At 34.7% G+C, this 22,838-nt stretch overlaps 1 protein-coding gene and 1 pseudogene across 10 annotated transcripts; both read right to left on the bottom strand.

Moving 5' to 3' along the window:
- Positions 1-94: 94 nt before the first annotated feature.
- LOC146903803 (2-alkenal reductase (NADP(+)-dependent)-like) lies at positions 95-2,146 on the bottom strand (annotated as a pseudogene). The gene is made up of 4 exons (XR_015020037.1): positions 1,960-2,146; positions 1,677-1,843; positions 794-876; positions 95-574 (listed from the first exon to the last, which is right to left on the bottom strand). The product of XR_015020037.1 is annotated as a 2-alkenal reductase (NADP(+)-dependent)-like (transcript).
- A 13,544-nt stretch (positions 2,147-15,690) lies between these two features.
- Positions 15,691-22,682, bottom strand: LOC146903802 (pentatricopeptide repeat-containing protein At4g21880, mitochondrial-like). 9 transcript variants are annotated; one of them, XM_085728108.1, is made up of 15 exons: positions 22,298-22,682; positions 20,279-20,972; positions 20,027-20,203; positions 19,842-19,906; positions 19,434-19,541; positions 19,127-19,240; positions 18,234-18,338; positions 18,018-18,122; positions 17,764-17,928; positions 17,558-17,685; positions 17,405-17,480; positions 16,995-17,069; positions 16,660-16,877; positions 16,393-16,577; positions 15,691-15,774 (listed from the first exon to the last, which is right to left on the bottom strand). In XM_085728108.1, exons 1-14 carry the CDS (start codon positions 22,343-22,345, stop codon positions 16,433-16,435), a joined length of 2,223 nt encoding a protein of 740 aa, XP_085584234.1. In that variant the 5' UTR covers positions 22,346-22,682; the 3' UTR covers positions 15,691-15,774; positions 16,393-16,432. The 9 variants fall into 9 exon arrangements, 8 of the variants coding, with proteins under 8 accessions (XP_085584234.1, XP_085584235.1, XP_085584238.1 ...); XM_085728109.1 differs by having other exon boundaries at positions 15,691-16,577; positions 22,298-22,415; positions 22,471-22,682; XM_085728112.1 differs by having other exon boundaries at positions 15,691-16,577; positions 20,279-20,525; positions 22,298-22,415; positions 22,471-22,682.
- Positions 22,683-22,838: the final 156 nt, after the last annotated feature.

Raw genomic sequence — 22,838 nt, 5'->3', positions numbered from 1 at the left:
TCCAAAGATATTGAAATGTATCATATGTTTTATTTTATAGTTCTAAATTACGGTCTACAACTGCAAAACTGTAGCCGCATCGGATTTGTTCACATTTTGAATATCAAAGTTTGCAAAATCACAACCATGACCAGAACATTGATTTGGAACTATGATACGTTTTACAACACAAGGTGAACATATGATAAGGTGAAATCATTCATGTACAACACGAATGACTTGCTTACCAACGTTCTTGCCAAGGAAAAGTCCAACAAAAGCAGCTGGAGCACTTTCCAAGCCTTCATTCATGTCTTCAAAATACACAATCTTTCCTTGTTTGTAGAAACTTGAAACCTGTTCCAAGAATTTTGGGTACAAGTTCAAGTAATCGCTTTGCAAAAAATCCTGCATTCTAATGCGCTTATAAATGAGAGAGGATAAATTGTGAATCCCTTTAGGATCAGAAATGCTTTGCTAAGAAATCATCCCACAAACTTCAATTCTGCAATGAATCTTCATGTTAAGGAGGGCCGCATCAAGCATGTCACCGCCCACGTTATCAAAATAAATGTCAATGCCTCCAGGAAATTACCTGTCAATTGAGCCAACGAAAAAAGTTTAGATAAACGAAGGATACAAAACAGCTTATAGATTATATGAATACAGCTTATCCAAACAGGTCCCGTTCAGAACTCAGAAGTGCTTCTATAAGGAAGTTTAATTTTCAAACAAACTACCTAAATCATTTAAATTTCCGAGACAAATGGCCAACCATTCAAAATTTTATAACATCCTTGTACATGAAACTCACCTTCTTAGAGCTGCATCCAGGTCTAATTCTTCCTTATAGTTAAAAGCTTCGTCGAATCCAAGTTCATTCTTTAGAAGTTCAACCTAATGTCACAGATTTGGTGAGTCAAAAAGCAAACTAAACTAAATGTCTGGTTTAAGTATTTGTGTCTGCATACATGTGTATCTAAGTATCTATACGTTTCTGCAAACAAATGAATTAAATGCTTATTGAAAAAGTGTTCATCAGATAAGCATTTATCTATAAGTTATTTTATGACAAAGTGAAAAATGTGATTAAACTGTTCTGATATAAGTTGTAAGATGTATTCATAAGCTATCTAAGGAAGTTTATTAAAAATAGTTAAAAATATCATATCGATGATTTCATAAACTTCTTTTGCAAGTTCTCTCATACACACTTATACAAGCCCTTAAGTTGTAAGATAAGCTAAATAAACTCTGAATAAATTATTCAAAATGTAACTAAGAGCTAAATAAACACTTGTTCATAAGCTATACGAAAGGGTGGCATCAGTTCTGGTTGGAGCGTAACTCTTATCCGGTAGTCCAAGTTGTTCATTGGCAAATTACAAACAAATGGAATAATGGTCTCCTTACTTCTACTATGTAATTCAAGGTCACTGACATCTATAGAGAATAAATAACTGTGCTCGCAAGTTAGCGGATTTTGGGGAAGTTTCTGCAATAGGTTACTTCTACTATGTAAATCAACAATTTTTGCTTGAAAAAAAACTATTTTGGGAGGTTATTTATTGTGAGAAACAACATATGAGCACATTATCAGTGATCTTTATAAACCTATACATTCGCCTAAACAAAAGCATCGACGCAGTTACGTAGTCTTGCTTTTGGTGACTATAAAGAAAAATAGAGAAACATACCTTTTCTTTTGAGCCAGCACTTCCAACAACATAGCAACCATGCAACTTAGCAAGTTGACCAACAAGTTGACCCACAGCACCTGATGCTGCTGATACAAAAACATATTCTCCACTTTTTGGGGAACACACCTCATAAAATCCAGCATACGCTGTAAATCCCGGCATTCCTATACATTAAAACGGATTAATTATTGGAGGCTGAGTAACTCAACTGATTTGAACCAAAGGCTAAAGGACCAGGATTTAAACTCTTGTAGAAGTATTTAGCATTCTAGATAGGTACCTAGAAGACCAAGATGGAAGGAAAGGGGAATGTGATCATCCGGCTCAATTTTTCGCAACTGGTCTGTTTTTGTGATGATGCTGTATTCCTCCCAGCCAGTAAACCCCGAAATGTAATCACCGGCCTTGAAATTTGGATTATCAGATTGTATTACTTTAGACACACCAAATCCTTCAAGCGCCTTCATTCATAGATTAGACGCACGTGCTCAACGTTAGTGTGACAAAAGTTACATGAAGAAACTATAAGTAAATATAAATAACATTAGCGAAAAATGAGGAAAAGAGGTTAGGAGTATGCTTTTCATATGTTCTCTAAACTATCATTCTCTATGTTATGTGTCAAATGGTTTTCATCATACAAGTCATAAGTTGCTTTCTTAAACTATAGAGGATAGTTTATGGGCAATGCCATAAGTTGCTTTCATAAGTTCTCTGAGAGAGACTCACAATGTTGAAAGTAACTACACTATTATTTTCTGTGCTATTTCCTGTGCTGAACTATAGAAATGTAAAAGTATTCCCTCATCTAATTTAAATCTATCAAATTAGTGTATGTTTGATTATACAAAAGCTATAAATAGTTTGTTCAACTTAGAATTGATATTCTGGAATCAAAATTGTTTCTCATTATATATAGGAGCAAAACCCAACCAATGCAATGCAAACTCAAGTTGAGGGATTTCAATTGTGGAACCAGACAAGCACTTAAACTGTATGTGGATAAACCCCGTAATTAAGCACTTAATATATAAGTACTTATATATAAGTTATTTGTATAACAAATGATACAATAAAGTAAAATTGTTTTCGTATAAGTTATAAGTTGTTTTCATAAGCTATATATCCTCAAAAGTTTATAAAAACAAGCAAAAAACAGCTTATGAACATGTCTTAAGCTATTTAGCTATTTTCATAAGTTCTTATGAAGAGTCTCACAAATGTTTATACCAGTAAGTTCAAATGATTCAATCCACCAAACAGACTCTTAGAACTAACAAGCATTTACCCTAACACAAGACTTACATGTCAAAACTCATATTCATTTTAAAAAATGAACTAATAGACTATAATGGCACATGTCCGTGTGTGTATGTGTCAGACACTAGACATGTCTTAGATCAGAAGTGTCGTGTCGGTGCGACAGAGGTTTATATTTCTATTGTTCAAACACCAATTAACATATAGTAAATTAAGGGATAAAGGTTGGTATATACCTTAGAAGGAACAAAAGGAGGAATATAAGAACCATGAAAATCACGCATACGTTATTATGACAAAAGGAGGAATATAAGAACCATGAAAATCACGCATACGTTATTATGCATTTATCTATAAGTTATTTTATGACAAAATGAAAAATATGATTAAACTGTTTTGATATAAGTTGTAAGATGTATTCATAAGCTACTAAGGAAGTTTATTAAAAATAGTAGAAAATAACATATGGATGGTTTCATTAACTTCTTTTGCAAGTTCTCTCATACACTTATACAAGTTCTTAAGTTGTAAGATAAGCTAAATAAACTGGGAATAAATTCTTCAAAATGCAACTAAGAGCTAAATAAACACTTGTTCATAAGCTATAAGAAAGGGTGTGGCATAATTTCTGGTCGGAGTGTCTCTTCCCCTTATGTTGTTCTCCTTACTTCTACTATGTTATTAAAGGCCACTGACATCTATAGAGAATAAATAACTGTGCTCACAAGTTAGCATATTTCGGGGAAGTTTCTAAATGTTACACTTGCGGTATTTAATTCTGGATTTCATCAGGACAGTTTTTTCTACAATAGGTTTAGTCTGCCTAATTTCAGATGGTTTTTTCTTTCTTATATAATTCGTAGATCTCCTTCATGATTTTGTATTCATTATCTTTTCTTCCTTGATCAATACATTTTTCGGTTGCTGCAGATAATTGATAGAGCTAAAGATGACAACATAATTGCGATGTTTCGCTTTATTGTGATGCTCTTGCAATCAATTTTTGCTTGGAGGTTATTGTGAGAAACAGCATATGAACACGTTATCAGTGATTTTTATAAGCATATACATTCACCTAAACGAAACCATCGACACAGTTACGAAGTCTTACTTTTGGTAACTATACATTAAAGAAAAATAGAGAAACATACCTTTTCTTTTGAGCCAGCACTTCCAACAACATAGCAACCATGCAACTTAGCAAGCTGACCAACAAGTTGACCCACGGCACCTGATGCTGCTGATACAAAAACATATAACACTTAAAAATTTAAAAAGCAAACTTAAAAGGCAAAGATTGTATGTTGTTTAAGAAAGTTGGAAGTGGAACCAGACATCCCTCTTATATTTATGTCTGTTGTTTTTAAAGGAACTACTGATACTAATTTAATTAACAATTCAACTATTATTTAAAAAAAAAACTATGCCAACACTTAGCTTACCAATAATAAGATAGAATTGGACTCAGATCTGAGTCATATATCCGAGTGGAATTGGACTCAGATCTCTTAAGCAATGTCTAAGGTTCGAGACGCAAATGAAAAAAAAAATGTGGTTACGAGGAGAGCTCCTCCGAAGGTGGTCGGTCTGGTTCCATAGTATAGATTAGTCATCGTCAAAGGCATTGAATAATCTGCAGCTATAACATAGTTAGAACAAAAACCCAATGAAGCATGGAAAAATATCGCTTTGAGTTCACTCTCACAATTTGGTTTCACATCACCCCTAAAGTCTTAGAAGGAGAAATTGTTTTCAAAATTTTTTTTCGGACCTCTTTTCGAAGGTATTGTCATTTTTTGATCTTATGTGTAAGCCATCACATAGTCTCAACTCACAATCAATGTGAGACTTTTGGGTGTGCCCGAGTAGTAGTAGCCCCCCACTCGAAACTAAGGGGCCCAAGGGCCTGTCATCCCTCATGCGTAGCTTAGGCCCTCTTTTTCGTAGACATCATCAATATTTTAACCTCAAATCAATTGCAGCACTTATCTTAGGTTTGTCAGCTTTGTATCTTCTGACTATGTCCTCAAGGTTTTTATCTGTAGTTAAAAAGCGCCTCGGTGGATGGAGTAGTGTTTGTGTATTTATGAACTACTTTTAGCCTAAATTCCTAACAATGTGAGACTTTTTGTCTATACGCAATCACTCAACTTGTAGTAAAATTTTCATGTATACATGACATGATCTCTCACATATTTTGCATCATGCAAAAAATTTTTGAACAATGGAAAGAAGCTAATGAGGAAGCCAAAGAGAAGATGTTTGCAGACTTCATGAATAAGAATGTGAATCTATGATAATCACTGGAATAGTGGCACCACCATCAGCCATATTGGCTAAAATTAGAACAGGACAAACAAACTTGCTACAGTTTTGGCTCTCATTGCTGTAAAAAGATTTAGGTTAATGTTTATAGTAAACACCACAACATCAAAGAGTGCAACAGGGTCACTTGTTGATCATGTAGTGGAGCCCTCAAGTGTGGATAACATTCATCCATCTGCACCTGAAACTACATCAGATCATTCACAACAGCACATACCAAAAACTGCATCAGATACTCATCAACACACGCCCAAGGGAAATTATTGTGCCTTGTGTAAAAAAAGTAACGAAATGCATGAACCTATTCTAATAAGATGTATACTATTTTATTGTTCATGTCGTATATATAACTACTTGATTATAAGGAAAAGTAACGAAATTTAGACTTCTTAACAATTAAGTTAAGTGTTTTGTCAAAAAAACAAAAAAACAAATTAAGTTAAGTGCGATTAATGTACTCAAATAGTTAATAAGCTTGAGTGAAGGACGAATTTTTCAGGAAAACATGAGTTCGCCAAACTTTACTTTTCTCTCGAACTTCGGATTAACATGACTTCCTTCCACTGCGACTAATAGTTTTGTTGTTAAAATGAAAAGTCACAACCTTAAGCTACTAATTTTATGTAGGTTTCAGCTCGTATTGGCTCGATTTTTTTGTTGTGGTCCGAAAACCAAATTGAACCAATTGTTTCTTGTACAAAGTGGACCAAACATATCCTGGAGTTTCTATTTGACCTATCATAGGTTTCAAATCACTCACATATTGTAATCTTGTTTGAGCATAAAGGTATCAAGTAGCTAAAAGAATGGAAAAGCTTCAGAAAAATTACAATTAATCCACCAATCGCATTCAATCAAACCTACAAATAAGCTAGAATCATCATATCTGAATCCATGGTGCACCGAGGCCTAGAACTTGACATTAGGAGGCATGACAGGCAACCTTGGTGACTTTTTTTTATCTTAATCTTAAACTAGGGTTCCATAACTGAATACAAACTTATTTAACTTTGTCTTCTTGTTATTTAGCAAGATCAAACAGACCAAGCAGTTGTTAAGACGACAACATTCATCTTCGTTGATGATGGACGATGGGTGTTTGAGTTACGACCCAAGAAAGTGTGTAGTCTACAATCTTTGAAAATGTTGGATCAAAGATGAGTGAATTCCAATGTTTGCAAACACAACTGAATTTCACCAGCAACTTCACTAGAATCCATGAGAGGATTTAGTCTATGACATCAGCAGGCAGAGTAGGAGGAGACGGCATTATCATAAGAAGATATTAGGAATAATGCATTTTGATTCTAGATCAAAACTATTTGTTTTAGTTTTAAATATTCTTTTTGTGTTGTTTTTATCTTTAGATTTTACATCAAAATAACTTCATGGATTTCTCTTCCTCAACACTAGCCGAAAACAATAAGGTTCTCTTCATAATAGGTGCATATGGCACTAAAAAGATAAAATTCCCATCTACCTAGTCTAGGTACTCAATTCTTCTATGAATTCATCAACTTTAACAAAATTCAAGTTTATAAGGGTTTTGACTTGTCACCAACAAGGTATCAGAATATGAACATGGTTCAATTCCACATCACATATTAAGCATCACCAATAATCCTTATTATGATTTTAATGTGATTGATTTTTTAAAACATGTACTTGAAGCTCTAGATTTCATAATTGAAAATGAGCATCTACCCATTATTGTAGGAGGGTAAAATTTTCACCGACAAATATTAGTTTATGAGCCAATAATAGCATTTTATACAAAAAATTATTGTTGTTTCATTTGACTTGACGTTTATTTGCCTATTTTGTTTCAATCTTTATACAAAAGAGTTGATGAAATGGTTGAGGCAGGGCTTGAGTATGAGATCAGAGAAATTTTTGTGCCTGGACCAAACTACACCCTTGGATTATAAGGACAATTGAGGTTCCTGAGCTTATTATCATTTTGAGATAGAAAAGAAAAAAGGTGTTGACGTGGTTCAAAAGGAAAATACACGTAAGGAATGCATTAGAAAAGCAAAAAAAAAAAAAAAAAAACACTTGCAAATTTGATGAAAATCAACTCTTGAATAACCATAAGATGATTGATAAGCTAGGATGGAATATGAACAAATTTAATTCTACAAAAAGTATTTGAGGCTATTTTAATTGGAGGAGATTATCAACATTAGCATCAAGAGATTATGGTTAAGTCAAAGCATTGAAATAGCCTCAAAGGTTTTCGTAGAATTAATTTTGTACATCTTATATCCAAGCTTACCAATCATCTTGTGGATCTTCAAGTGTTGATTTTCAACCAATTTGCAAGTGTTGTCTTTGGTTTTCGAATACATTAATTTACTATATTTTCCTTTTGAACCTTGTCAACGTCTTTTTCCTTTTCTATTTCAAAATAATAATCAAGCTCATGAACCCCAATTGCCCTTTCGATCCCATTTATGCAGTTTGCTCCAAATACAAAAATTTCACTTCTCATCCACAATCCCTGCCAACCCCGTTTCATCAACTCTTTTATACAAGTATTGTAACAAAATAGTCAAATAAATGTCCATTCAAATGAAACAACAATAGTAATTTGAATAAAATGCAATGATTGGGTCATCAACTAATATTTCCATGTTGTAATTTTACCCTCCTATAGTTAGGTGTTCATTTTGAACTATGAAATATAGAGTTTCAAGCATGTGTTTGCAAAAATCAATCACAGTGAATTCATAATTAGGATAATTGATGATGCCTAACATGTGATGTGGAATTGAACAACGTTGAGATTCTCGTACCTGTTGGTGACAACTCAAGATCCTTGTTGATGATTTCATAAAAGAATTGAGTATCTAAGTAGATGGAAAGTTTTTTTCCAGTGCCAGTTGCATCCATTATGAACGAGAACCTTCTTTTTGGCTAATGTTGACGAAGCGAACGTCGTGAAGTATTTTTGATGTAAAATTTGAAAAGAAAAAAAAACCATAAATTAATTAAACTAAAATAAATAATTTTGAGCTATAATAAAAACGCTTTATACCTTGTAATCTTCTTAGTAAAGGATATACTTTATGCGAAGAAGAGGGTTGATTGAAACTTTGTTGCAGAGTGAGAGCTTCGTTTTTGAACAATATGTTAATCACCTGAATATTGTGGTTGAGATAAAATGACCTCAATTGTTCTATATATAATATAATGTTCTTGAGAAAACATGCAATAAATATTTGTTTGACTCAATCGTATAAAATAAATGTAAATAAAGAGTATTACGTTTTTTCCGGTCAAAAGAAAAAAAAGTATTCTATTTTTTTAAGAGAGTAGTTAGGAAAAAAATTCATAAATAATCGTTTAATAACTATTTTTTCTCGATTTTTGCGTGTCATTCTTGCGCAATGGCCATGCGCAAGATAGCCTATTATTTACCTAATTTACATGTAATTACAACCTTATCTTTTTTTTTTAATGAGTTACTGGTACAATTACAACCTTATCTATAATTATGTATGTGGTACCCTAAAGCTTAAATATGAATATAAAATAAAACTCAGTAGGTTTAAAAGAGTTTTGGATCGGTTCAAAATTATATTATTATCTTTTTTTAAAGATAGGCTGAGGGTTTTTTTTTTGTGAAGGAGGCTAAGGGTGCTATTCTTCCTTAGTAACGAGTCAAAATAAATCAAAATTTGATGAATTTAGTTAGATGTATATGTGTTGTGGTTCGTCTCAGTTTTGAGACAAAAACTATTTTATCTAAAGATTAAAATACTTGCAGTTCAGTTTGGTTTAGATCTCTCTCTTAAAAAATTAATCCTCTCCAATTTAATGCAGTTTAAATTGGATGAATTCAGTTATCCAAATTGAAATTTTGAATTTTTAAATTATTTTAATACTTATATAATAAAACTAAATACTAGTATATTTTATGCAAAATTAAAATACATCAATTCAAGAATATTGTAACACGTAAGTATGCTAATCGTAAACACTTAAATGACACTATGACATATTCAATAGCATTCAAGCACAAGGTAAGTCCGTCAAAAAAATACAAAGTAATTGAGTAACCCCAACATTGAATTTTAATCCAAATACAAAGTTATTTGAATGACTATTAGCCTGATATTCTTTAATCCTTTCATGTCGACCATTTCAAAGACTTATCTACATATATTTCTGGTCTTGGTGGAAATTGTTTATTTTCATATTTTGGAAAATAAAGATCAGCTTTCACATTTAAAAACAAAATCCCAAGTAATAGTTTCAAGGGAATAAGAAATGAAGCATCATAACCTTAAGCTACTAATTTTATGTAGGTTTTAGTTCGTCTTGGCTCGGTTTTTTAGTTCTGGTCCGAAAACCAAATTGAATCGATCGTTTCTTGTTCAAAGTGGACCAAAGACATCCTGGAGTTTCTATTTGACTTATCATAGGTTTCAAATCATTCACATATTGTAATCTTGTTTGAGCATAAAGTTAAGTAACGCATCAAGTAGCGATAAATTTTATATTCAATAATTTTTTTTGAAGAATAATTTTATATTCAATAATTAATTGAAAATTCCAATTAAAATTTGATTAAGTAAGCATAAATCAAGAAGTTTGCACTGTGATTTTCAGAAAAACTAAAAACTATGAACCCTAACTTTTAATTTCTATCAACATATGCGGTTTAGCAATGAGTTTATCTGCAAAAGGGTAAACGGTCGAGAAAGGAAGTGGAATGCAAAACTAAAGAGATCCATTCTTATCGTTGTGGACAAAACATGATGACACAATTGTTGTTGCTACTTTTCTTTCCAAGTTGTTGCTACTTGAAATCATGTACAAGTTCTTGCCATGGCTTTCATGTGGATACTAGTTTTAGTGTCATGTCATCTAAAACTGTGTCGCATCAACGTCAATTGAAATTTTGGATTAAATTTGAAAAATTAGAAAAATTGAGGGACCAAAATTGCGGATTTAAAAATAGGAGGACCAAAATCCAAAAATTGAACAAAGAGGAACCAAAATTTCAATTCATTCAAATAAACCAAGCAAACAATTCCAAATAATCTCAAATCAGATTTATATTACAATGAATTAAAAGTGTAAAACAAATTAGATATAATAAACTTCAATAACTAAATATTGAAACTGAAGTTCAACCAACTCTAAATCCCAAACTAGAAATTAAAAATAAATTTTTTTACTTGCCTTGTATGTGTCACTAGAATTATCATATTTGAATCCAAGGTGCACCGAGGCCTAAAACTTGACATTGGGAGGCATGATAGTCAACCTTGCAGACTTTTTGGATCTTACTCTTAAACTAGGGTTCCATAATTGAATACAATCTTATTTAACTTTGTCTTCTTGTGATTTAGCACATATCCACAATGTATCGTTGTAACAGTCATACTAAATTGTCGAGAATATTTAGCATGCATAATAAACTTGATGGACACATTAAAATTACAGTAGAATTTGTTCGAATGAATACAAGCATCACTACAAGTTTGTTCATCTGATAAATTATCATCTGTCAAATAAATATATCTAATGCATATTTGAATAAATAAGGAATTATCTAAGGCTGGTACAAAACATGTATATGCCGGTAACTCATTCAGCTTCATGTTTGCCTCCTCTTGCCACGGTCAACTTGTTTATCTGAAATAAAATAAAATAAATAAAGGGATTGGGGTGAGGCAGGATGTCTCAGTGAATTCCACCTATCCTAGATCGCAAGCAATCTCGGGGAACCTATGATTGTCGTTTGTCCGTACATAAACCTATTCAGGATTTACTATTCTGTTCTGCATATCTTAGCGATCGGGAGAAATCTAGGATCGCAAACTGTGTACTATCATAAGTCTTGTCATATTCATGTCGTGTTTTCATATTATGTTAGAAGGTTAGCGTTGAACAAACAATATTATCTGAGTTCATTTTACAGCATGCAGCCATGCACTGGGTGAAGTAACCCCAGCCACATACCATTGCTGACCGGTGAAAATTCCTATCATATCAGGCTAACACTAGACTCCTCTTGTCGTCGTGCGAGCCATCCGTACAGAAAGTGTCACATCCCACTAACGTGAATCTTCGTGTCCCACTGGCGTGGACAACAAAAGACACAACTTACTTGTTTATTAATGTTGTATGGATTTTCTATCTGAGAAAATCCCACCAGCCTTACTTGGGCCTGCTATGAGATACAACATGTCTGATTTATTAATGTATATACTTATTATTAAACTGGTAATAAAGACGTACTCCCTCCGTCTTTTTTTATAAGCAAAAAACACTAATTCACACTTATTAAGAAAACCAATACTTAGTGATTTGAGGTATAATTTTTTGTGTTATCCTTGGAATAAGTTTCATGGAAAGATGTAAAAATAATTCTCATTGGTTAAAAATTATGGAGAAAATAAAAAGAGAAACAAATTGAATGCAACATGCATTTAATTTTATATTGGAAAAGATGATTTGTTTGAAAAAACACAATAATAATATATATGTTGGTGTTTTTTGCTTATATTTTGATACAAAGAAAATGAGATTTTTTTGCTTATATTTTAGGACGGAGGGAGTAATTATTTTCCCGTGTCAGTGGCCTACCGCTTTTTAATAATTAATAGTACATAATATGCACACTCTCTGATGCCACGCAATGATAAAAGCATATGTCCATACTTGCTTTACACTTGAATATAAACAACGGGAAATACTTCAGTGTCATAGCAATGGTGTCATTGGTGTCATAGAACCAATCCTAAACAACACAAGAGTAGTTCCAAAACCCCATACACAAACAAATCATGCTTCAGTTCTCTTGCCCAATCTTCAGTTCCTAATTCCTTCTCCAACCCTTTCTTCTATACCACATGCAACACCAACTCAGCTTGAGGTTTTTTCCATAATTTCAAATTAATGGAATTGAAGGATTGGGTTCGTCTAGGAGGAAAAGAGGGAAGGAGTCAAGCATATTTTAGGTCCATAATGCCATCTAAACGTTGGTTTGAGTTTTGAAGTGAAATTGATGGAGATTGGAAGAAGAGGGAGAGGAGGTCGTGAGAGAGGAAGAGAGAATTGAGAGGAAGGTGTTTGGTCGTGAGAGAAATGGAGGAAGAAAAAAATGTGAGAAAAGTGGGTTTTTACCCCTTTTATAATCTTACACAGAAATTATGAATTTACCCTTCCCTTAAGAGTTTGATCGGACAACATTAATTGACACTGATAGTGACAAAGTTTTTTTTTGAAAGAACTGATAGTGACAAAGTTCTAAGTGGGATATTACAATCGTTTTGAATTTTGTTCTCTTTTCAGCTCGCTCCATTTTACAAATTTCAGTCTTCAAACTGTATTTCTTTTTCTCATTTCTTCATTTCACTCTTTTTTTTATTTATAGACCTTTCTAGTTACTGAAAATTCCTTTGCATATTGATGACAAATTCGGTAAGTGTACTAAATCGCAAAATTAATAAAGCAATAAGTAAGATCATCTTCAAAAGGATTGTTTTTCTTGCTCGGTCATTTTTAACTTTACTTGATTAAAATCAATAGGGAGGGGGTTCAATCATTGAGTATGCAATTGAAAATAAAAATAGAATTTGATGCATAATGGTGAAGGTAAGTAGGATTTCTTGAATCCCATTTATGTTTTAGTTGGGTTTATCTAGTTCATAATCTCACTGGCAATTTAAGCTCTATGTTCGCGATGTTTAACCAAGTAGACCTATTTCAGTAAATTTGGGGGGGGGGGGGGGGGGGGGGGGGGGGGGTCAATTGTTAGGTATTCAATTGAAAATAAAAATAGAATTTAATGCATAATGGTGAAGGCAATTAAGATTTACTAAATGCCCCTTATATTTTAATTGGGTTTATTTAGTTCCTAATCTCGCTGACAATTTAAGCTCTATGTTCACGACGCTTAAGCAAGTAGACCTATTTCAGTTATGATTTCAGGTCCCATTTTTCTAATATAGAAACCCTGTGTCTAGGTGAATTTGATTCCATCGGCTCGCCGCAAAAACTATAACTAGTAACACCGGTAGTGACCATCCTACATCTAAGGAGATTATCCCTAGGAGGAGCACTAATCTAAAAAAGTTAATCACATTCGACGGGGGCCCTTGATTCCCACACCTTTGCCAATGCCTCCACCACCTCAAACGGAAAAACCCCCTCCACACTCTTAGTAAGAACAAACCCTTCGGTCCTTAGTTCCACCGTCAAACATCCATCTTTTGGCAGAGGCCCAATTTGGGGCAATGCAAGGTGGAGCTCTTTCCGAAGGTTCAATTCCCAGACAAAGAACGGTCTCATATGTGTGTGTGTGTGTGTTGAGTGTCCATCACATTGTGTGTTGTGCAAGAGTGGTGAAGAACATAACCTAGTTTGGAGATCATTAGTTGTCGGGATGCTTATGGATTATGAAGTGACATCCAACCATTTAGAGATGGCAGTTGGACCCAGACCCTATAGGCACCCGCAAAAAATACCCGCTACGGGTAGGTAAAACCCTGCTTTAATGGGTATGGGCTTGGGTATGGGTAATTACCCGCAACTTTGAATGGGTATGGGCACTGTACTACCCATCCCCGCAACCCGCATATATCTATTTATATAATATGATAAATAATTTATTTATTTAACTATTTAAGCCTAGACTTAAACCTAAAACAACTTAATACAGTAACTCTACCCCTCCTATTGCGTTGAATCTCTGCCGCTGCCTGCCTTTCATTGCTTTTTGGCTAAATACTATTGCTTTTTGGCTAAATACTACATCTAAGGAGATTATCCCTAGGAGGAGCACTAATCTAAAAAAGTTAATCACATTCGACGGGGGCCCTTGATTCCCACACCTTTGCCAATGCCTCCACCACCTCAAACGGAAAAACCCCCTCCACACTCTTAGTAAGAACAAACCCTTCGGTCCTTAGTTCCACCGTCAAACATCCATCTTTTGGCAGAGGCCCAATTTGGGGCAATGCAAGGTGGAGCTCTTTCCGAAGGTTCAATTCCCAGACAAAGAACGGTCTCATATGTGTGTGTGTGTGTGTTGAGTGTCCATCACATTGTGTGTTGTGCAAGAGTGGTGAAGAACATAACCTAGTTTGGAGATCATTAGTTGTCGGGATGCTTATGGATTATGAAGTGACATCCAACCATTTAGAGATGGCAGTTGGACCCAGACCCTATAGGCACCCGCAAAAAATACCCGCTACGGGTAGGTAAAACCCTGCTTTAATGGGTATGGGCTTGGGTATGGGTAATTACCCGCAACTTTGAATGGGTATGGGCACTGTACTACCCATCCCCGCAACCCGCATATATCTATTTATATAATATGATAAATAATTTATTTATTTAACTATTTAAGCCTAGACTTAAACCTAAAACAACTTAATACAGTAACTCTACCCCTCCTATTGCGTTGAATCTCTGCCGCTGCCTGCCTTTCATTGCTTTTTGGCTAAATACTATGATTCGTACTATTTTATGAGTTGATTTGAAAAAATTTTGGATCATAATTTTATTTCAATTTTGATGTTTTTTATTGTCTTTTCATAGTTAAAATGCGGGTAATGGGTGCGGGTATGAGCACTTAGGTGCCCATAGGGTATGGGGAAAGGCACTAAAGTTGTTACCCACGAGGGTACGGGCTCGGGTACGGGCATATTTTTACAAACGCGGGTATGGAGATGGGTATTATAGTACCCTGCCCATTAGGTACCCATTGTCATCCCTACCACCATTGAATCACATGTCTTAAATGTGGAGAACTGAGAAATTGAGGATTCTAAACTTTACCTCAATATATCAAATGTTTAAGGTAGTTACCAACTTAGCTATAGTTACAAGACAATAGTGTTAGATTTTAGCACTTGGTGTTCTCAAATTTGATTCTTATTGTGTCGTAAAGAATGTTTGGCTGCCAAATTTTGCAGTAGCGACTAGTCATTGGTTTTAATCTTTGAATTCAATAAATAATTTTTTGAAAGAAACATGTTTCATGAGTTTTTAACAAAATATTTTTAAAAATTTGGCACTATTGAGTTTATATTTTTTTTACCCGTAATTGAATGAGTTTTATCATGTTAAAAATTACACAAGTTTTTTTTGCCGCGATTAAACTTAAGTTTTTTAATTAATAACAATGTATTTTTTTTTTAACAATGTTGAATATTGATCCTTCTATACTTGAGATTTTCGGCATGAGTGGTTGTTAAGGAGTGGAAGGGGGTAGACGTTGAACAACACCTCCTCCTCGAAGGTGGTATATCTGCAAACATTTCGACGATCAAGAAAGGAAGTGTTGTGAACATGTGGTTTTAGTTTAGAAAAGTACGTACATGTGTAGAGGCATGAAATAATAATAATAATAATAATAATAATAATAATAATAATCTATGGGAAAAGAACTGTGTAAAGGTTAACATGGGTGGCAAGCGACATATGGATTATTTTTTTTTAAAGCACGTTTAGAAGGAGAGTGTGAAGGTTACAAAACTTTACTACATATAATAATAATAATCTATGGGAAAAGAAGGGAAAATACTTCCATGACATAGCTTGTGTGACATTGGTGCCATTGGGAAAATCCTGGCCATTGATGTGTGTGGATGTGTGTGGGGATGTGTGTGTGTGTGGTGGAGATGTAATGGTACACAAGCTATGGCACCAATGGCACACAAGCTATGGCACCAAAGTGGAGTCCGAAAAGAAGTATGTAGTACATCTTTACTTAAAAAAAAACTGTGTAATACAGCTGTATGTCTCACTTTGGTAGAAGGAAAAGTCCAGCTGTTGTCCACCACAAAACCAAAACACAAATCTACAGTAGATCTTAACTCTTCCTTCTCTTTTCTCTTTCTCTTTCTCCTCTTCCTTCCTCTTCCTCCCCTCATCTCTATGTTACAGATCTAACTGGAAACCAGACCGAAAACAATCACCAAAAACCAAAACGCAGTGGTTTTGTGCTCCAACCCGAAAAAGCGGCGCTTTGACCCGCTATTGGTCCACGCCGCTCCACCAGATAGCGGCCGCGAAACCCGCTTTTGACCCGCTTTTCCCTAACGCGCGACTCGGTCGCGCTCTGACGCGCTAGGCTGTTTTCGGCCGCGCCGCGTTTGGCCGCTATTGACAACAGAGGCTGGCGGGTTGGATCCGTTTTGCCACCCCTACGTATCGGATACGTGTACATCATCCATTTTGACGAAGCTGTCCTTCAGAGCGGAAACAATAGGAGAGAAATAACTTGGAATTTCATCGAGTATACTGTCAGCAGATCTGTGATCTCCCGAGGCCAAAAGTGCGTGATACATTCTACAGCCATAAAGTAACATCATAAGGAGAAGGAAAATATTATAAAAGAATGAAAAAAATAATATAAAGGATACAAGCCCACCTCACGTAGCTATCTATATAAGGCTGATAACCAAGAAGTGCATATTCTTTCCAAACCAAATTAGCATTGTTCAAATCTCTTGATATGGCACAAACAGATAGGAGACTATCAAGACATTCTATTGAAGGAACAAGGCCAACCTCTTTTTTTATTAGATCCAGCAAGTCCAATCCAAATTGCAAATGTGTGGACCCATATTTCAAAATTAGATCAAAGGCCTGTACATACATGCGACCAATATGTCATGCTTCATACAGGCAGAAATATTAAACCAAAAAAATGTAATTCTTATAATCGTGAATCCTTATTCAAGTCATAAGGAAACAAAAACTTACTTCATCACGAAAATTTTCTATTCTCTGGGCTACTATAAAATTTAATTGTTCGGGAGAAGCTGCTACACTTGAACCCTGAAAAGTTTAATGGTTATGCATGTAAAACTTAAAACGCATGGGGTTGCCACACTAACCTTTAGGTTTGATTCGCCTCCACTAATAATTGTATATTGAATGCAATAAGAATGACCAACAAATCCCCTTCAGGATACAATGAGTTCCTTGATGTGTATTGCACAACCACACCAAGCGTATCTCCTAACAGTATTTTATAGATTTATGGTTCCAACAATTCACTCATGCATTAAAGAATTGATGGATGATTTAGAGTAAGAGAATGAGGGAGAATTATATTTTGTTAATGTAACAAAATCCTTGATGTGTTATGATTATTGGAAATAATAACTTACTCTAAAAAGATTCTCTCTCTTGAATGCATCACTTTCGAAATGATCCTTGAGTTGTTTACACATTTCAATGGTATAACTGCGAAATATACAATGAACATAAAACAAATGACAGAATAAAATCATACTTTAATATTGGGAAAAAAATATTCATACCTTAAATTTTTGTATTGAATCGAGTACCGGAGAACCATTTTGCAACCTTGAACCCAATCTTCGCCACTCAACTCCGTGCATAGGAGAAGACCCCTCTCCAACTCGCCGTGTAAATTACATAACACATCCTAAGAGTGTACAATGATTGATGAGTTTTAAGGTTTAAAGTGGAAGGCATACAAATTAATAATAATCTAAAACCTTACCATGAGACATAAAACAGCTTTAGGGTTCAAAGTTTGTCCAGCTTTCTTGATTTCCTCCAACAAAACAAGTGCCTCGGACAATTTCCCGTGCGATGCAAGAGATGAGACAAGCATGCTTTTAATTTCAATTAACCACTTCACTGGTATGCGTTGATCTAGAACAACCTGTAATGTTAAGGACAACATGCTATGTCCTTTACAAGGTCACTCCGAAAGAGAAACTGTAGAAAGACATCATATATATTTGCACATACCTGTTTTGCTTTCTCAAATTCACCGTAAGCTACATATGCATGAATAAGGGCTACAAAAACTTCTTCTGCGAAGTGGATTACAGATTGTTCCATCTCTTCATAATACTACAAGTAAATATTCTAATTAGCAACTTGATAATATATTGAAAGAAAGCTTTTTACTACAATGATATCTTTTGAAAGCATACATTAAAAAATAAAAAAGGTAAAACTTACATCTTTCATCACTACACTAAAGTGTACCGAAAGCCAGTAAATCTTTCCATTTCTCTTGAAATCGTAACGGCGATGGCGACTTAAGATGGAATATATTTGATCAACCTTGATTTTCAATAGAAAATGAAACAAGACAAATAAGAAAGAATGCTTCACTTAAATGTTAACCCATAGTTACTTCACTATTTATGTCATTTCCCAAAATTACAGAAATGGGAAAAAGGAATGATACATTTCATTATGTAAAGTGTAAAAGTTTTAGGGGAGCCTTGGAGCAACGGTAAAGTTGTAGTCATGTGACTGAAATGTCACAGGTTCAAGTCTTAAAAACAGCCTCTTGTTTAAAAAAAAATATATGGTAAGGCTGTATACAATACACCAAATGGCATGACCCCTTCTTGGTCCCTACATATGCTGGAGCATATTTTAAAGAATATCTTACATGACATATTGTGCGAAGAAATACAACAACAACAACAATCAAGCCTTAAGTGGAGTGGGTTACATTGATCAAATTAAGTCATAGTGTCTTATCATAAACCATATCTGGATCCAACTCGTTAACCTCTAAATCTTTCCTAACAATTCTTATAGTTTTTCTAGGTCTTTCTCTACCTCTTTTGATCCCACCCTCCTCCATCTGATCTACTTTTTGTACTACAACATCTACGAGTCTTTTCTCTACATGTTCAAACCACCTTAGCCTATTTTCTACCATCTTTTTTACTATAGTGCTACCCCAAATCTCTCTCTAATGGTGTCATTCATAATCATATCCTGTCTAGTCTTACCACTCATCCAACGCAACATATTGTGCGAAGAAATGGATTAGAATATAATTCAAAGAAAGAAAAAAAAAATAGGGAAGCTGCTCTACGTAAGATATATAGTACCTGAAAATCTTGATTAGTTTCTGAGCAAGTCTCTAATACAGATTGCATTTCCTGACTGGAAGGCATAAAGCCTGCTTCACACATTTTATCAACAACATAAATAGCTGCATCCACCTGCATAAGTTAAAAAGAAAAAATGAAATGCAGTTTTGAAAAATGACAGTAACATAAAACAGAGAGAAGATAGAATTTGATCTAAAGGGAGCAAACGTCTTGTTATAGTTTTCCTTCTCATGGATGACTCTATGACAATTATCTATTTATGTGATAACCATAATATGAGAATGAATAAAGGAGAAAATTATACCTTGTTCTGACCACAGCAATACAAAAGTAGCTTTTCATACGTAGAGGATGCAGGTGAAATTTTGAACGGACCATGCAAATTCTCAATCTCTTTTATGAGGTGCTCAACCTTGAAATTACCAAAAAATTATAAGAAAATTGTTAAGAAAAAAAAAATTGTAACATACAACTATTGTCAGAAAAAATTATGCTTTTAGTATCGCTTTCTTGGTGGCAGTAAACATGGGCAAAATCGACGGTGAAATATTTTAAATGCATAAATTGCAAAACTTGTTTTATGATGGGATATGCTCAATTTTGTAAAATCGATTGAAAATTGTAGATGAGCGCGCATAACTGCCTTGCAGTATCACATCACATATCATCAAGGGTGTTTACGTACAATAAGCATTCATGATAAGTTCGTCACCTCTAAATTTGGAATGCTAAATGCATAAGCAGCAATGTAGTTTGAAATTTCATCCAGATCATCAGCTGCACTTGGACATTTTGGAGAATAACAGCATTTGTAATGTTTCTAATCTTTGAAAACTGAAATTCTAAAGGTAAGCAATCAAGAAACAGATCAAAAACACAGTAACATAATAATGGTACCTTCATAATAATCCAATAGTAACTTTTCTGCCTTGGATTTCAACTGTAGCCTTCCTAATGATTTGAATATATTTGGTATAAATATTAAAGAAACAGTATCTGGAATGTCTATATTTTCGAACGCATCCGAAATCTGTTCCTTGCGGTCACTTTCACAAAGAGCTAAAAAGTAGCTTTCTGCAACAAGATTGAATACATACAAATAAGTTGTTTTCATTAATATAAGTATTGGATAAAAACAGATTAATCTACCTCGTAAATCAGTTATGTTTCCGCTAGTAATGTATTCACAAGCATCGCGGATCATGGCCTCGTCATTAACCCTTATCCACATCAACATGTCATAATATCCCAATCGTGAAATTGATTTTGATTTGTGATTATGATCTTTAATCAATTTAGAGAAAAATTGAAATTGTCCAACATCTACCATGTCAATTATATACTTGAGAACTGGACCGTATGTTTCTTCTTCTAGTTCTAGTGTAACTGGCATTGACTGCAAAAGATGACGAATCAAATTCAATTGTTGTAGCGAAATGCATTTATCTCCGGTCGACCTAGCCTTCTCTATAAGCAGTTTCACTAATCTATCAAACCCCGCCAACCCTATTGACGAACCATGCACGTGAATCATACGAACAAGAGTGGTTAGCCCTAAGTATTCTAAAAGAAATTCGAAACGTTGTTGTTGTTGCTCATCAATGGTAACCTCTGTACAAAGCCACGGTTTTATCCACGATTGTTTCCTTGTTAGTACCTCTCGTCTCATTGAAGCGTCGTCCTGAAGCTTCCTAACCGAAGGAGCATCATGGAGTTTGCGGGATAAGGGGATAGGGTTCCATGAAAACGATGTTTTGCAGATGCTGTGCAAATCAGAACTGAAATGATAGCTAATAACCCTTAGTTTTTGAAGGGAAAAGGCGCGCGTCATCATTGATCTGCACTGCAAGGAGTGAAGCAAGGTAGTCGCGATCATGTTTTGTGAATTTGCAAGGTAGTCGCTTAATTGCAAATTTGTAGAAACGAGTTGAATCGCCGTCAAAAAATTAGGGATCTATGGTATCTCTATATATAAATCTTACTTGTCTATTTTACCCTTATCTTTATAACCTAATTCCAATTTTATTCATAAACCATAGCTATCAGTTTGCTCATGCTTCCAATCCACAACTTTTAAAGTCACGGTATTGAGGTTTTTTACCTAAAACCTCTCAAACTACTTAAATTCTTCATCAAACATCCCATACTACTTGATGTGAGCCAGCCTTAAGTATTTCACTTCACTCCATAATACCTATCAAGCCCACCCATATTGGACAAAATATGATCTGAAATGTGTTAATAAGTGGGACAATCCTCACTTTACAAACCAATTTTGTAAGGATGGGTTAGGGTCCAACCCAATTTCTAAGAATACACATGTCTCTATCACCAATCATCAAATATAACAAATTCATACAAAGACCTTGTACTACAAAGTTTTTTAAATTACACTAGATTATGTTTGTAGGCGATAGTTAGGGTAGACATCCTGCATGTGGTCTATGGTAGACCATCTTTATTCATTGCTAGATCAAGGAGTCCTCTTAGATACCATTGTTTGTTTGTCCATACCATATCTATCCTCCCTCACCCTTCTCTCTACCGTCGTCTTCGATCCTCCCGTGGACCCCACTTCACCTTAATTTCTAATATTTATCATATTTCATCGTTTTATAAAGAATACATAGGTTATTGTTTTTTTAGGGAATTAAAAAGTTATTGTTATTTACCAAAAATAAAAATTATAAATAAAGCAAAATAATTATGATTCTATCCAAAAAAACAAATTTATCGGTTATCTAATTATTCATACTAACAATTGATTTATTTTCATTATCATAAATGTAAAGTGTGAAAAAGCATACATAACAATAATTAGAGGATATAAATAGAAAATAAACCCAAATGCTACAAAGCCAAATATTTCCCTCACTCTGATGTGCTTAAATCTATGCCTGGAGAAGTATGCATCAGGCTATTTGGATTATCAATAAGGGAAGTTGTTGGCAATGGGCAACAAGTAAGAGTAGGTGAAGACAATTGGCTCCCTCACCAAAATGGATTCAAGCCCTTTTCTCCTAATATCAACAGCACTAACACATTAATGGTAAAGGATCTGCTTAACAATGACCCCTTTGACTGGAAGTACAACTTTGTCGTAATAACGGAAATTATTACGACAAAGGGGACGAAAACACTATTATTCAGATAGCTTCTATCACTTACAGTCTGTGGCACGCGCGTAACCATTATCCAACGTGCAGCCTCCAGCATGGCGGCTTTCTCTCAGGCAAACGCAAAGCATCCGGATCAGCAAGTTCAGAAAGAACCAGCTCACACGAACCTGCGGGACAATCAGCATCCTAAGCTCACGAATCATAGGACAAAATGGAACAAACAAGTTGCTGGCCGATGGGGAATTGGTTGTATCATTCGGAACGAAGAAGGCGAAGTGCAGGTGTCCGCTTACATGGAGCAGAAATGGATTCGCATGTCCTTCTACAGCTGAAGCTTTCTCTATCTATGCTGCTATGGTCCTCGCTGCTGCAGCTGGTGGCTTCAGAGATGTTATCTTTGAAAGTGTGATTGAGAAGCTGAAGAGCAAGAGGACAGGCGATAGAACTTATCTGAGATATGGAAGATTAGTTACTCCTAGGCAAGGCAATCAAGTGGCCCACTGTTTGGCCCATCTAGCTCACTCTGACTGAACCCAATAATATTTGGTGGGGAAATATGTCCCTAACCAAGTAAGTACATATGTACTTCT

This window comes from Medicago sativa, chromosome 7 (assembly GCF_051527215.1).
Source record: "Medicago sativa cultivar Bolivia chromosome 7, Bolivia_mono, whole genome shotgun sequence".
In the NCBI taxonomy this organism is placed as follows: Eukaryota; Viridiplantae; Streptophyta; class Magnoliopsida; order Fabales; family Fabaceae; genus Medicago; species Medicago sativa.
This window is presented reverse-complemented; position numbering and strand designations above follow the sequence as displayed.